The sequence below is a fragment of the Nannospalax galili genome, unplaced genomic scaffold (assembly GCF_000622305.1).
Source record: "Nannospalax galili isolate Female #2095 unplaced genomic scaffold, S.galili_v1.0 scaffold329, whole genome shotgun sequence".
NCBI classification, from domain to species: Eukaryota; Metazoa; Chordata; class Mammalia; order Rodentia; family Spalacidae; genus Nannospalax; species Nannospalax galili.
In genome coordinates this window covers 1,410,849-1,424,422 of record NW_008360321.1, presented here as the reverse complement: position 1 = coordinate 1,424,422, position 13,574 = coordinate 1,410,849, and the positions used below count along the sequence as shown (strand labels likewise).

General features: G+C 39.2%; 1 protein-coding gene across 1 annotated transcript in view; it reads right to left on the bottom strand.

Annotated features, from left to right (window-relative positions):
• Nucleotides 1-1,533: 1,533 nt before the first annotated feature.
• Pkhd1 (PKHD1 ciliary IPT domain containing fibrocystin/polyductin) overlaps nucleotides 1,534-13,574 on the bottom strand; it is a 563,112-nt gene continuing 551,071 nt past the window's right edge. The window contains exon 67 of the mRNA XM_008825215.3: nucleotides 1,534-3,387. Coding sequence (XP_008823437.1) covers nucleotides 2,963-3,387 — 425 coding nt within the window. The 3' untranslated portion in view covers nucleotides 1,534-2,962. The remainder of the gene's footprint in view (nucleotides 3,388-13,574) is intronic.

Below are 13,574 nucleotides of genomic sequence, written 5' to 3'. Positions count from 1 at the left end.
TTGCATATAGTTTGGGTGCAAGATGTATATCAATCTCATATATTTGGCCTTCCATTACTAAATAGAAGGGAATCATTCAGCTGAATAATCTTAGAAAGGGAGGGTCCCTGAAAGAAATTTGTTTTAGGTGGCCTCACTGGGTGATAACATGGCAAGACTCACTTCGATCTAATTGGCAGTCTCTCTTTTAGGAATGACGTTTGTCAAAGGTTGTACCTCCCTGACACAATTAAAAAGCACAAATAGATGGTCCAAACTACATAACCTTCTGTCTCCATCTTACCATGCACAAATATTTATGAACATTTTATATTTATTTGGCAAGTAAAAAATGCAAATATTTATCATGTATAATGTGTTTTGAAATATGTATCCACTATGGAATGGCTCACTGAAGCTAAGTAACATTTGCGTCACCTTACCTATTTGTCATTCTCTTGTGGTGAGCACAACTTAAAATGTATTCTCAAAGATTGTTTACTCCCCACAGTTTTAGATTCTGTAATCTCATTGGAGGAACAAGTCTCTCTCTTACAGAATATTATAAATGTACAACAAAAAGAGATTCTTTGAAATGCCTTAGGAAAAAGATGATTTTCTATTGCTTGTTTGGATAAAGGGGGTAGCTAAGAAATACCCTCATTCATGGTGTAGGTTCAGGGTTTAGCCTGTAGTGAGGCTCTATGTAGTAGGCTTTAGGCATGAATGTACCAAAAGCTGCTTTCTTTGCTCCCAGTATTTGCTCCATTTTCCCATCTTTTTATGAAGGAGAAAGAGAACTAGCTCTAAACTTTCCCTACATAAAACATAGCCTCTGACACATGGGGTGGGACTGAGATGGTAATGACCAGAAAGAGCAGTAGAAATAAGAGTTATGGTAGTTGACTAGAAGGGCGACAACAAAGTGTCGTGACTGATGTCTAGATTTCTGATTTCAGTGCAACGATGTCATTCACTGAAAGAGAAAAAGCGTAAGTTGGATCAGGTTTTAGATCTGCATAGACGTCATAGTGGCTGTGAAATAATGTACTTAAAGTTCTCACTATGTAGGTATAGAGTGTAGAGAGCTCAGAAAAGTCTAGACTGAAAGGTCAAGTGTGAAGGAAATCACTTTAGTAAAAATGGGATTATGTAGCATTTGACAGGTAGTGCAATGTTACCCTACTCAAAACTCGTAACTTACTGAAATGGTTTTGGTCAAGAAAATTAGAGCTTTTGAATGTCCAATGCCTTCACTAAAGTTTTCAATAGCAAATGGTTTCATAGACCAAGACATAAGAAAAAATAGCTATTGCCAGGAATAATTAAAGAAGTCATTCAGTAGTAGTTTTTATGGGATCATTTTGTAGTTGTTTTGTTTCACAAATACTTCTGCTGTCTACAAAAATACATCTATAAAAAATATTTACTCTGAGGAGGGTAGCTTATACCTGGAGGGTAAATTTTTATAGTCCAGATTGCCTTTCCTGTCCCCTTCCCCCACATACATACAGACTGAATCCACTTGTTCTGGAGAGTGCCAGCTTCCAAATTTCCTTTTGTTTCCCTCAGAATTCAATTTAGAGCCACAGAGAAGGCTGACCACCCCACCTTCTCACAGGGTAGCCTTAGAAAATCAGAGGTTTAAGAGACACTTTAATAATAGGAGAACAGGCTGACATGGATCCAGCCACCTCCTGATATGATGGGACATACTTTCCTATTGATGATGGCTTGATGCCCAGACCAGATTCTATTTCCAAGCCTTCACTATTTAAGAGTTAGCAAAATAGGACACAGTGTTTCTTCCCAGTGTTCCAACTGTATACAGCATAGCCCCTTAGCCATTCAGAGGTTAGGAAATCGTGCTTACATTATGGGAAAATGACTTTCTAGATCTTTTCACTTTTTCTGCCTTTGCTTTAGTCTCAGATCATGAGGCCTTCTGGATACTACACCAAGGACACAGTCAATGTGCTTAAAGTACTTTTTTAGTTTAAATAGAAATGAACTCTGTACAAGTGTGAATGTGGTGAAATAGCTTTTATATCCTTTCTCAAAGCATCAACACCAGCTCATCTTTGCTTTTGTCTCCAGAATGCCTAGTACCGCCTAGAGAGGACACACATGATGTTCTCTCTCCTCTTTTCTTGAGCAGATCTTACACTTACCTTATACCTTTCCCCACTTTTATGGGAGAAAAATTGGTTCCCTAAGAAAGGAGTAATCAGATAATATACTTCACATTCTGGTTATGTTTAGTTTCTTAGTACAGTTTTCCTACAGTTGTAAATATGACCTAACTACTAAAAGAAAGAAATGTTGTAAAATATAACTATGTTCCACAGACAATTTCCTTCCCTAAATTTACTATTTTCATATCTTCATTCTTAACTAAAATGTCTACAATGCCTGTGTAACTATCAGCTTTCATGTATAAATATAAAATATTATTATTATAATACTAGAGAAAGCTACCAATACTGACTGAATTTAAATCATGAAATAAGAAGTTCTCTGTGGTTGGAAGGTAAGCTTTTGTGTATCAGAGAGCAGGATATCTACTAATTTTTCCCATGTTCCTGAAAAGTAAAGGAATGTTACTATGGCAATGTAGGTGCAAATGCAGCCTAAGAGAAGCTTAACAACCTACTTGTCTAATTCATATAGCACAATTATTAAATTGGTTAAATTGGAACAGGTATGAACCCAGTAAATGGTCCACAAGTGTTTGGGAACCTGTTATTTGCTTGGCATTGGGGTAGGATCAGTAATAAATACAAAAGACATAATCAGGAACAGTTTCAATCTGAAAGCATTTGTGTGTCTTCATATGCAAGTTGAAAAGTGGAATAGAGTCCACAGTTTTCCTGAGCTGTCCAAATAGATAAGGCCTCACTTCCTGTTTACCATCTAGAAATGTTTCTGAACATTTCTGCTTTTTAGCACAAATGCCCACACCATCCCCAGCTCACAGCTGTTACTAAATGGTTTCTGGTGGTGCTGAGTGGAGGCAGAAGGTCTCAGTGGCAGCACATGAGCCCTTCTCTTGGGAAAGCCTCAAGCAGCCTCTTCCCTTATTCAGCTGGCTGGGCTCCTGCCACTGCTGCCTAGCTTGCCTGAGGTCTGGGCATAACAGGAGCAGCTGCTCCTGGCCTGCCAGCTGGTATCTGAGCAACTGCTCTTGGGCCTCCTTCCAGTTCCCAGTCTCCTGCAGGGTGGGCTGCTGAGCAGGAGATCCTGGGGCACAGGTGAGCCCCTGCGATGTGACTCTGGGAATCCTGGGGGCATGGATAGCAGCCTTTTCCTCTGGGACAGCTTGGCGGGTAACCTTCCTTCTGGACACTCCATTCATTGGTAGCTGGGGGAGCTGGTTCAGCCTGCCTTGCCTGGCCTTCATTCTTATATCTGTAAAAAGAAACAGAAGGAAAGAAATGGACTGAGTTTTACATCATATGATTACACATATTATGTATTTAATTTAGCCTTTGTAATAGTATAGTCAATGAATGAAAAATTGAATATTATCTATTCACCAATTTCCAAATGTATTTAGAAATATTTTCTTAACAATACTATTTCTTGTATTCAATAAGTAATTAATACTAATAAAAATTCACTGTCACGTCTCAGAAAATATTCTGATGTTAATAAAGGTTTATAATTGTAAGCACAAGGGTTAAATTTGAAAACTAGATCATAACTAGGGCTAACCCTCAAGCCAATTCACACCTGTATTAAGGAAATTGAATTAGAAAAAAAAACTAATCTTATTTAATATTTTGACTCATGCTATATTTAAATTTGGATACACTTGGTTTGGTAAAATATGAATATAAATGTGTATACTAGTGGGAGAATAGCAGGTACATTGGGCTTGATTCATAAAATCAGGGTTCTAGCTCCTTCCACTAGCTGGCTGTGTGACTTCATCCCATCACTTAGAATCTCATGGTTTCAGTTGTGTAATTTTACATTATTCAGAGGGGCTACTTAATTTATTAAAATATGATTCATTTTAGTAATCTTGTTTTAATAGTTTCACCCCTTGGCATTCCATTTGTATTTTATTTTCCATTTAAAGAGAATTTAAAAATCAATCAGAACAGTAAAATATTATTTAATGGATGATCATGAAATTTCTGTCTGAATTTTCCCAATTTTTTGAAGGGGGTGATAATTAATATTGATTTTCAATTTGACAGGTTTCAGCATGTACAATATAATCCTCCAGATGCACCCACAGGGATTATCTAGATTAGTTTAACATCTGGGCATGCCTGTGAAAGATTATCTTCATTAGGCTAATTGAGGTGGAAAGATGCAGTCTAATCATGAGTGGCTCCATTTCCACAGGTTGAGTCCTGGACCACATACAAAGCAGAAAGTTGACTGAGCACCAACAGCCATTGTTTCTTGACTGAGGATGCAACGTGGCCAATCAGCCTCCTGCTCCTGCTGCCCTGCCTTTCCCGCTGTGATAGGTTGTATGCCCCGGTACTGTAAATCAAAACAAATCTTTTCTCTCTTAAACTACTTATTAGAGTATTCTATCATAGCAACAGAAAAGTAACTAATACAAATCACATGTATTTCATTGTATGATAATGATACATTTAAATGAATTCTCTAACCTCTCCTATTAGTAGAACATTAAATGATGATGACCTAGGAGTGAATTTTAGGGACACAGTCCTCAAACTTAGAAGAATACTTGTGTATATTATTAAATATGTGGACCACATATTATTAAATATATGGTTCCCCAGAGGATATATAGCTCAGCTGACAGTTGTATAAGTTTAGAATCAAATAGATGTAGTTAGATTTCCTGCATGGTTCTGAACTTGCTGCATAAGTGTGTAATTTGTATTTAATCTCACTGTGATTCAGTTTCTTCATCTACAAAGCAATTATAATGATAGCATCTACTTAATAGTATTGTTGAAGGTTAAATAAGATAAAGGATACAGAGCACTGCCCAAATTGGCAGTAAGGTAAACACTATCATTATAATGACTAGTGCCTTAATAGTCAATGTCATTATTCAAATTGTGATGCTTAAATACTATGTATCCCTGTCAAGTACTGATTTCAATACTTAGAAATTTGCTTATTAATTTCATCCCAATAGCCACCACAAAAAGTTGGTGCTATTATTCTCCTCATGTTACAGATGGACAAATAAAAGGAGAGTTAGACATGATGTCACACGCTGTAGGCATTCGAGAAATTGACACTGAAGACTCCACTGAGCTCAGAATTTCAAGATCAGCCTGAGAAACCTAATGAGCCTCTGTCTTAATGAAGACATCAAATAAAGGTACAGAGGTTTATATTAGTTGCCCTAGATAAAAAGATTTTAAAAGTGTATGTGGGATTCAAACAGGCTGTTTCAAACACCATGTATTAACCATAACCAGAAAATTATTGAATATGATTCCACACGAATCTTTTTGTATATATCTATGATTCACCTTAACAAATGTACCATAAATTATAGAACTTTAGTTATAATTGTGTCACAAACAGAAAGTGTGATGGTTAATCTTGGATGTCAACTTGATTGGATCTAGAATCAACTAAGAGGCAAGCCTCAGGGCTGTTCTGTGATGGTATTTCCTGGAAGGATTAACTGTTAGGGGAAGATTGACCCTCCAGGGTCAGAACCTTCCAGTAGCAGCCCATATATAAAGAGTTCTCAGTTGCCTGCCTGCCTTCACTCCTGGCTGGTGAGTGCATCTTTTCTGTTGCTATTGCTGCTGTCCCTACCCTTCATAAACATCAGAAACCGGCTTCCTCAGTCTGCCATCATGGACTGAAAATGTGTAGCTCTCCAGGAATTCCACAGCCCTTTGGTACCAGGTTGAAATTGCTGATGCATCTAGCCCTATGAACTGAGCAGCTACCAGTTCAGCCTCTTCAGTTTGAAGACACCTATTGTTGGACTACTCAGTCCATATCGCTTAAGTCAATGAAATAGATTCCTGCCTAAATCTGTGTTCATTCTATGAGTTCTGTTCCTCTAGAGTGCCCTGATTATACAGAAACATCATACAAACACATTTTATAAGCAAAGAAACAGTAAAAATATGATAGACTTTAAGTGGCTGTCTTTGGAGTACCGTTCCCCCTACTCCCAGATTTACTTTAATGGTCTAAACTAGCACTTATATTGCAATTATAATAATAATTACACATTCCACACTAGTTTTACATATAATTTAGTCCTTATAGCAACCCTGTGACATATGCACTGTAATTATCACTGCTTAGATGTAAGAGAGTTAAGGCACAGATTAAGTAACTCTCCAAGACCATAAATAAAGCAGTAGCAAAACTTACATAAGGAATTCAGGTATTTGACTGCAGAGTTTGCACAGCAAATACCATGTGAAGTTTAAGACAACCTCAGAGGATCGAGAAGCATGTGCCATGATAGAAGAAGGAAGGTTGGACTTGAGTATAAAATTAGCATTCATTATCCTCTTCTGATAGCTGGCTGTGTCATCTTCAACCTACCACCTAGCAGCTCCTGACCCCAACTGTATCATTTTATAGTATTCTTGAGCGTATGGAAGTATGCCATGCACACAAAAGGTCATCTTTTATATGCCTTATTATGGTCAATAAAACCAGTTTAGATCCATCATGAATCCTTAGGAGTAGGTAGTAAGAACCTCTGCGTTTACCATGCCTATTTGTTTGCATTTCACCACTGAATCCACTACTCTGTGTAGATGCCAATTTATTAACCTGTGTATTGTACTCTCCCAGTTCACTGAGAGTCACCTTGGTTTGTGTTAGGAGACAGTCTTCATGTCTTTATCATATTATAGGAAATGGACACAAAGTACCTATTTCCCAGTCCTATTTAATCTAATAGTGGATAGAAACTTGTGGTAAGGATGTTAAGACACATTTTATTCAAAGTAGCAAAATGAGATGAAGACAACCTGTGTATTGTACTCTCCCAGTTCACTGAGAGTCACCTTGGTTTGTGTTAGGAGACAGTCTTCATGTCTTTATCATATTATAGGAAATGGATACAAAGTGCCTATTTCCCAGTCCTATTTAATCTAATAGTGGATAGAAACTTGTGGTAAAGATGTTAAGACACATTTTATTCAAAGTAGCAAAATGAGATGAAGATACCATATTGCTCACTATTTCCACAGCATTTGGACTAATATTTGGATAAGCACACACTATTCTAGGACTGTGAAGGTGAAATATCTTAGTGGTTAAGAGCACTGGCTGCTCTTACAGAGGACCTGAGTTTGGTTCCCAGCACCCACATGCAGATAACAACCATCCATAACTCCAGTTCCAGGGGATCTGACCTCTTTATGATCTCTGTAGGCATTGAACATGGGTGCACTATCACACATACAGACAAGACAGTCATACACATAAAATAAAAATAATAAATAAAATAGGTTTTTAAAACGCACACGGTTCGTACCTCCTCTTCCCTTTGCATAATCTTCCTGTCTGAGATTTATCTGTGAGCACTACCTAAATATAGAATGAGTCTCTTGTTGGTGCTAAAGGAACTTTCTGGTTATTCTAGTTTTCCTGTGGGATCTGCAACTCTTTCTAGAAGTGTTTCTTGAAATCTCCGGTACATTGGTTTATGTATCAATGCATGCCGACTGGAGTTTCTCCTTGAACTCTGCAGCTGCCTCTGCAGCTGCCACCTTTCCTTGTGTGGCAGTTTCCTCTTCCTCTTCGGACTGAGTGCCTTGGAAGAAAGAACTCTGTTGTGTCACCATCTTTTCCAATGAGTATGGCCCCCTGTGGACCATGCATCCAGGCTTGATGTCATATCTACATTACTGCTCTCACCAGGAGGAAAAGGCATAGTTTATGTGGATCAGAAAATACTCAAAGAACAGAAATAATAAATTAAATAATAAATTTAATCCTTTGATAAAACCAATACCACTACATAAATGAGGAACGAAATGCTACAAGTCACCTATTCTTAACCCATTGAAGATGTTCTTAGCCTGTGTTTGAGAGACTATCCTTGGAAATCTGTCCCGCCTTGTTCTTCAAGTCTTCATCTATTCATAAAAGACTAATGCAAGTCTCTCTTCCTTTCGCAGACCCCAAACCATTTTTAAAAATCTCCCATGAATTATTTACATGGCAGCTGCAATCAGCAACATACCTGACAGATTCCTCAGCTGAAATGAAAGTTCACTGTATAAAGGTGCCCAGGGAGGTTGGCCACCTCCCACTGTGAGGTTATAGACAGAACTAAGTCAGCACACATTATATGTCACTGCCAACATCAGAAGGAATCAGCTCCTTTGATCTCGGACCTCCACAGGAAGCTTAGATCTCAGACAAATTAGATAAAAAATGAATTTATAGCAGATATGTGTCCTAAGGCATTCAGCTGAATGTTTGGGTTTTAGGGAAGGAAGGATAGTGAGTATCAAAACATGAATTAGCATGTCTCCTTCCCACCTAAGCCTTGTTGATGGGTCTCCACTAAAATGAAAAGAGACTTCAGATTATTCTACCATGGTTCTTAGTATCTGATTCATGGGTTTGATGACAATCTAGGGAGAATGGGGTAAAATATGGGAACATGTATTCCTTACTCACAAAATGGAGGATTAATTGGGTTGGAAACTTCCAAATTCATCCACAGTTAGCTTTAACATTTCTAGCTCTCTTTAATATCTTTTGGCTTTCAAAACTTTCTAGAGCTGAGTGTAGTGACCCTTGTCTTTAATCCCAGCACTGGGGAGATAGTTAGCAGGCTCTCTGTGAGAGCAAGACCAACTTACTACCTAGTAAGTTCCAGGACAGGGCTACACTAAAAGGAGACCAGTTTCCAAAAGAAATAAAATAAAGGAGAAGAAAACAAATATCTTTCTCAAGACTCACACACAGACTATGCTTCGCACTTTCACTGTTTGTCTTGAAATTATTCCTCACTTGTTTTTTTTCTTTTCTTCACTTTTTTTTTTGCAATGAGAACACTTACAGTGAATCTTTTCTTCCTTACCTTCACCCCAAATGCTCATACTTTTCTAAACCCAGTTCTAAATATGGTGCTCAGTTTCAGACCCTTTGGGTTCAATACAGTGGGACCAATAAAATGGCTATAAATGGTCTTACAGGGTCTGAAGCAGAGACAGACCAGTTAAAGGAAGCTACTCTATCATTTGTCAACAGGGACAGACAATCTTGCCCACATAGCAGAGAATGTGTACACAACATTAGTGAGTACTATTGCTTATGTTCTGACCAGATTCTGTTCTCCTTTAAGTGGAAGTTGCCATTTATTTTAGTAAGCAATATATTGTCAATCAGACAAGGAACTCTAGATAAGCTGTCTAGACCTCAGTGGATGAACTTGCACTGGGGAATGTCTGGGGACTCCACCTTGACACAGTGGGCCTCAACAGGGATGACAGAGTATATGGGCTCCAGTGGGCAGGTTATGGGGGGGGCACCGTTGGCAATGGGGATATAAAGATGAAGAAGGTTGACTGAGATGTTTGTATGAAATGCACAAAAATTCAATAGAAACAAATTTAATTTTTTGTTAAATCAGGGAAAAGAAAACCAAGAAAAAAATATGTTCAGTCTATCTCCTGTGTCATGGGCAACCTCTATTGTATTATTTTGGAGACTCTGCCACTAGATTTGCTTTGGTAAATTTTATTCAGCTGACTTATGTTTGTGAAATTTATTTTGGTGCATTTTTGGAAATATGACTCTAGACCAAGATTCAAAATAGTCAAATTGACTTGTTCCATGTGTAGATTGTTTTCATTTATTTTACTTTTATATATTTTATTTATGTCAACATGCAAAGTAATGCATTTCAGTTGGCGTTTTCATACACAGGCATAATAATACCTTGTTCTCTTCTCTTCCTCTCACCAATATTCTCTACAGAAATATTTTATTTTTACTTTTATCATGTGCCATGTTCTAGATCAAAAGATAAAGTACCTATATATGTTATTTCCATTACTGTAACATATACACTTGTATCAGTATCACAGTGAATTAAGAATTGGAACATTGCCAGGCATGATAGCACATATCCTTAATCCCAGCACTCTAGAGGCAAAGGTAGGCAGATCTTTGTGAAACTGACCAGCCTTGTCTACATAAGGAGTTCCAGGCCAGCTGGGTCCATAGGGACACCATTTCAAAAAAAAAAAAAAAAAAACAACTTTAACACCTGTCTCACCTGTCTCCCACCACCCTCCCTCTCCTGAGTACCCCTCCCCCACCGTAGTGGGAGCACTGGGACTAGGGAGGGAGGGACAAGGTCAGATGGGAGGAAGAAAGAGTAGAGACGAATGGATCTTGGGGACTAGGGAGCCCAGAGGGAAATGTGATATCCCCCCAATCCTCCTGAGAAATGCACAGTATCTAAACATTAGCGCCAAGTGTATACGTGGGGCTGTATGTACCAAAGAAGCTTCTTTGTACAACAGATGAAGTTGTGGGATTCCTCAGAGACTATACATCTGAGACACACCCAGTTCTAGGTGACACATCTGCAGTTGAACCGCTACACCTAACACTCATGGGACATAGTGGAACAAGGTGTAGAGAGAAAACTAGTGCATCCCTCAATTCTCACCAGTGAAGCTTCCTTACAGAAAAGGGTATGATGCACACAGATGGCTACAACTGGCCAATTTTTAAAGAATAGGAGACTGCAGAGTGTGTATCCCTGGTTAGGACTCCTGTATTAAACCTCACCCACCCACAGCTCAGGGACCATTGCAGAAGAGGGGACAGAAAGATTGTAAGAGCCAGGGCTGGTTCATAAACACAGGGAAGCAGAGGCTTTCAGACAACTGGAAGCTTGAACATGTGAACTTGTGGCAATGGTGACATCAAGCCCAGGGCCCATGCCAATTCGATCAGACAAAGGTCCACCGTGGAACAAGAGAAATGGATGACAGGCCAGCTCTAGAATAGATACTATATGAGACTGATTCCTACCAGTGGAGGGAGAGTATGCTTTACTTACAACCTCTAGATAGGCTGACTAGACTTCAGTGGATGAATTTGCACTGAATGACATCTGGGTACAAATGCTTGACTGGATAGGACTTAACATGTATAATGGAAAACATGAGGTCTGGTGGGAGGTTGAGGGGGCATGGATGGGGGGAGGGGGTCTAAATTTGATTAAGAACTGTTGTATGAAATGTACAGGAACTCAATAAATTTTTTAAATTAATGTGGAATAAAAATGAACAAAAAATTTTTTAGATAGAAATAAAATTTCACCTCTGTGATAGATCTGTACATTCACACTGTCATAAAATCAATTGAATTATTTTAGAAGGTTGGCTTTCTATCATTGCTTTATACTTAATGTTGAACTTTAGAAACATTGTACACAATTTGACACTGTATTAAAATGATTGACATTGCATTAAAACAAGTTAATAGTTATTAAAAGGTCTCTATAGTATTACTCAATCTAATTACAAACATATCATGATTCCCTCTCTATTCAACTCTTTTCTTTAAACTGTTTAGTAAAATAGCTTTAATAGTTTCAACATAACTTTCATTAATACTTTTCAAAGCTAACATCTACATATTTAAGTAGCTTTCACCATACTGTCTAACTGCATGCCAATATTATATTAGTTTACTTTCTGTTGCTATAATGAACTACTTGAATTAGACTAACTTTACAAAGAAAAGGCTCATTCCTAGATATTCATGTGATCTACAGGATTTTATTTTTAATTTCCTTTTATATGTCAGCACTCTTTAGCATCACAAAAGGTATTGAAATTTATGTAACTAAATTATTTGTTTTGTCCCCATCTGAGCGGAGAATCTTTTAATATTTTATCATTAATACAACATTGTGTAGCACTGAATCTTTTCATTTTATTTAGTGTTTCTGTTTCAAGTTGTTTTAAGGAAATGAGTGCTGGATTTCTTAATCTTTTAAAATAGGAAATATTCTCCTTTATGTGACACTGAAGTGTTTTTTGTTAATGATTTCCAAATGTAGTTGTACTTTTCTGGGAGACTAGAAGATTATTCAGTTTTTCTTATGTTCCTTTCTTGCCTACATCTCCTTGCTAGCATTCTCTAGATCTATTCTTAATAAAAGTTAAACTATCGGACAGTCGTTTTTATTTTACATCTATGAAACTTATCACACATAGAGGTAACAGGCCTCTGAAGTGGCACTGATAAAAATCGCTGGTAATTGGCATGCACAGTCAGGAGAGCACAACACCAGCCTTTTAACACTTGTTGATTTTTCCATTCCTAACCTCAGCTGCATGGAAACCCAGCGAGGGAACAGAAAGCAGTGCATGATTTGGAGAGGACAACCCTGAGAGCTGAGCAGTGGCTGTCCTGCAAAGACAAGACTGAAAGAGGAAGGTATGATAGTTGGCAGAGGCCTTGGCAGAAGACACATTCTTCTCAATAAAACAAAAGTTGTGCAGTTGGTATTGTGTTGCTTATATATTTTGAGATCACTTTTAGCAGAAGGAAGAGAAACATTTCTTTTCCAAGACTTGTAAGAAATGCTAGATTCCAAGGGTCTGTGGGAAGGGGAATGGAAAGAAGCGATCAATTCATCTTTGCTTTCACTGTTCCATGGATAATAGTCATCAGCGGTTTCATATAAAAAACTATTATGGCTCTCCTGCCCTCAGGCCTCTCTTGGGGTAAGTCTATTGTGCAGCCCTCCTTGCCTTGACTCCCCCAGCCGTGTTCACTCTTCCATCTCCCCTGCTGTTCTCTACTACTAGTTTGGGCCCTGTGCCATTCCTAGTCTTGGGGCCCCAGACACCTGGGGAGCCAGTGCTGCTTCCTGATCCTTTTCACCGGGACCAGCTTGGTGCCTTCCTTAGGTCCCAGGAGCACTGCTTCTGGACCTGGCCCCGCCCTCACCTGTCTCTGTTTCCCTGGACCTGCACCACTGGCTAACTCTCCTGGCCTGCTCTCCTGCCCTCAGGCCTCTTGGGGTGGGTCTATCGCGTGCAGCCCTCTGCACCTTGACTCCCCAAGCCACATTCACCCTTCCATCTCACCCACTGTTCTCTGCTCCTAGTTTGGGCCCTGTGCCATCCCTAGTCTTAGGGCCCCAGACACCTGGGGAACCGGTACTGCTTCCTGAACATTTTCACACAGACCAGCTTGGTGCCTTCCTTGGGCCCCAGGAGCACTGCTTCTGGACCTGGCCCCGCCCTCGCCTCTCTCTGCTTCCCTGGTCCTGCAACACCCCCCAGCCTCTTTCTGTGGCTGACAGCCTCTGTCTGGGGCTCCCAGGCTTACCTTTCCTCTCCCTGATCCTTTGCATCCAGTACAACCCAGCTACTCAATCCACTCCCTGGGAAATCTTGGGGCTTCTTAACACCCTATCTGCCTTTGCATCCCTGCGTGGCACGGCCAAGGTCAGGATCTCAGGCCAGTCCAACACCCAAGTTCCTGAGGCCAAAAATCATCCTTAGAAGATTCCAGACTTAAGGAGAAAGTCTGAAAACTTCTGACCTACATTGGAATTGGGCCACTGTGGAACTCCTGAAGACAAAATCAGTCCAGCCACATCAATATAAAATCAA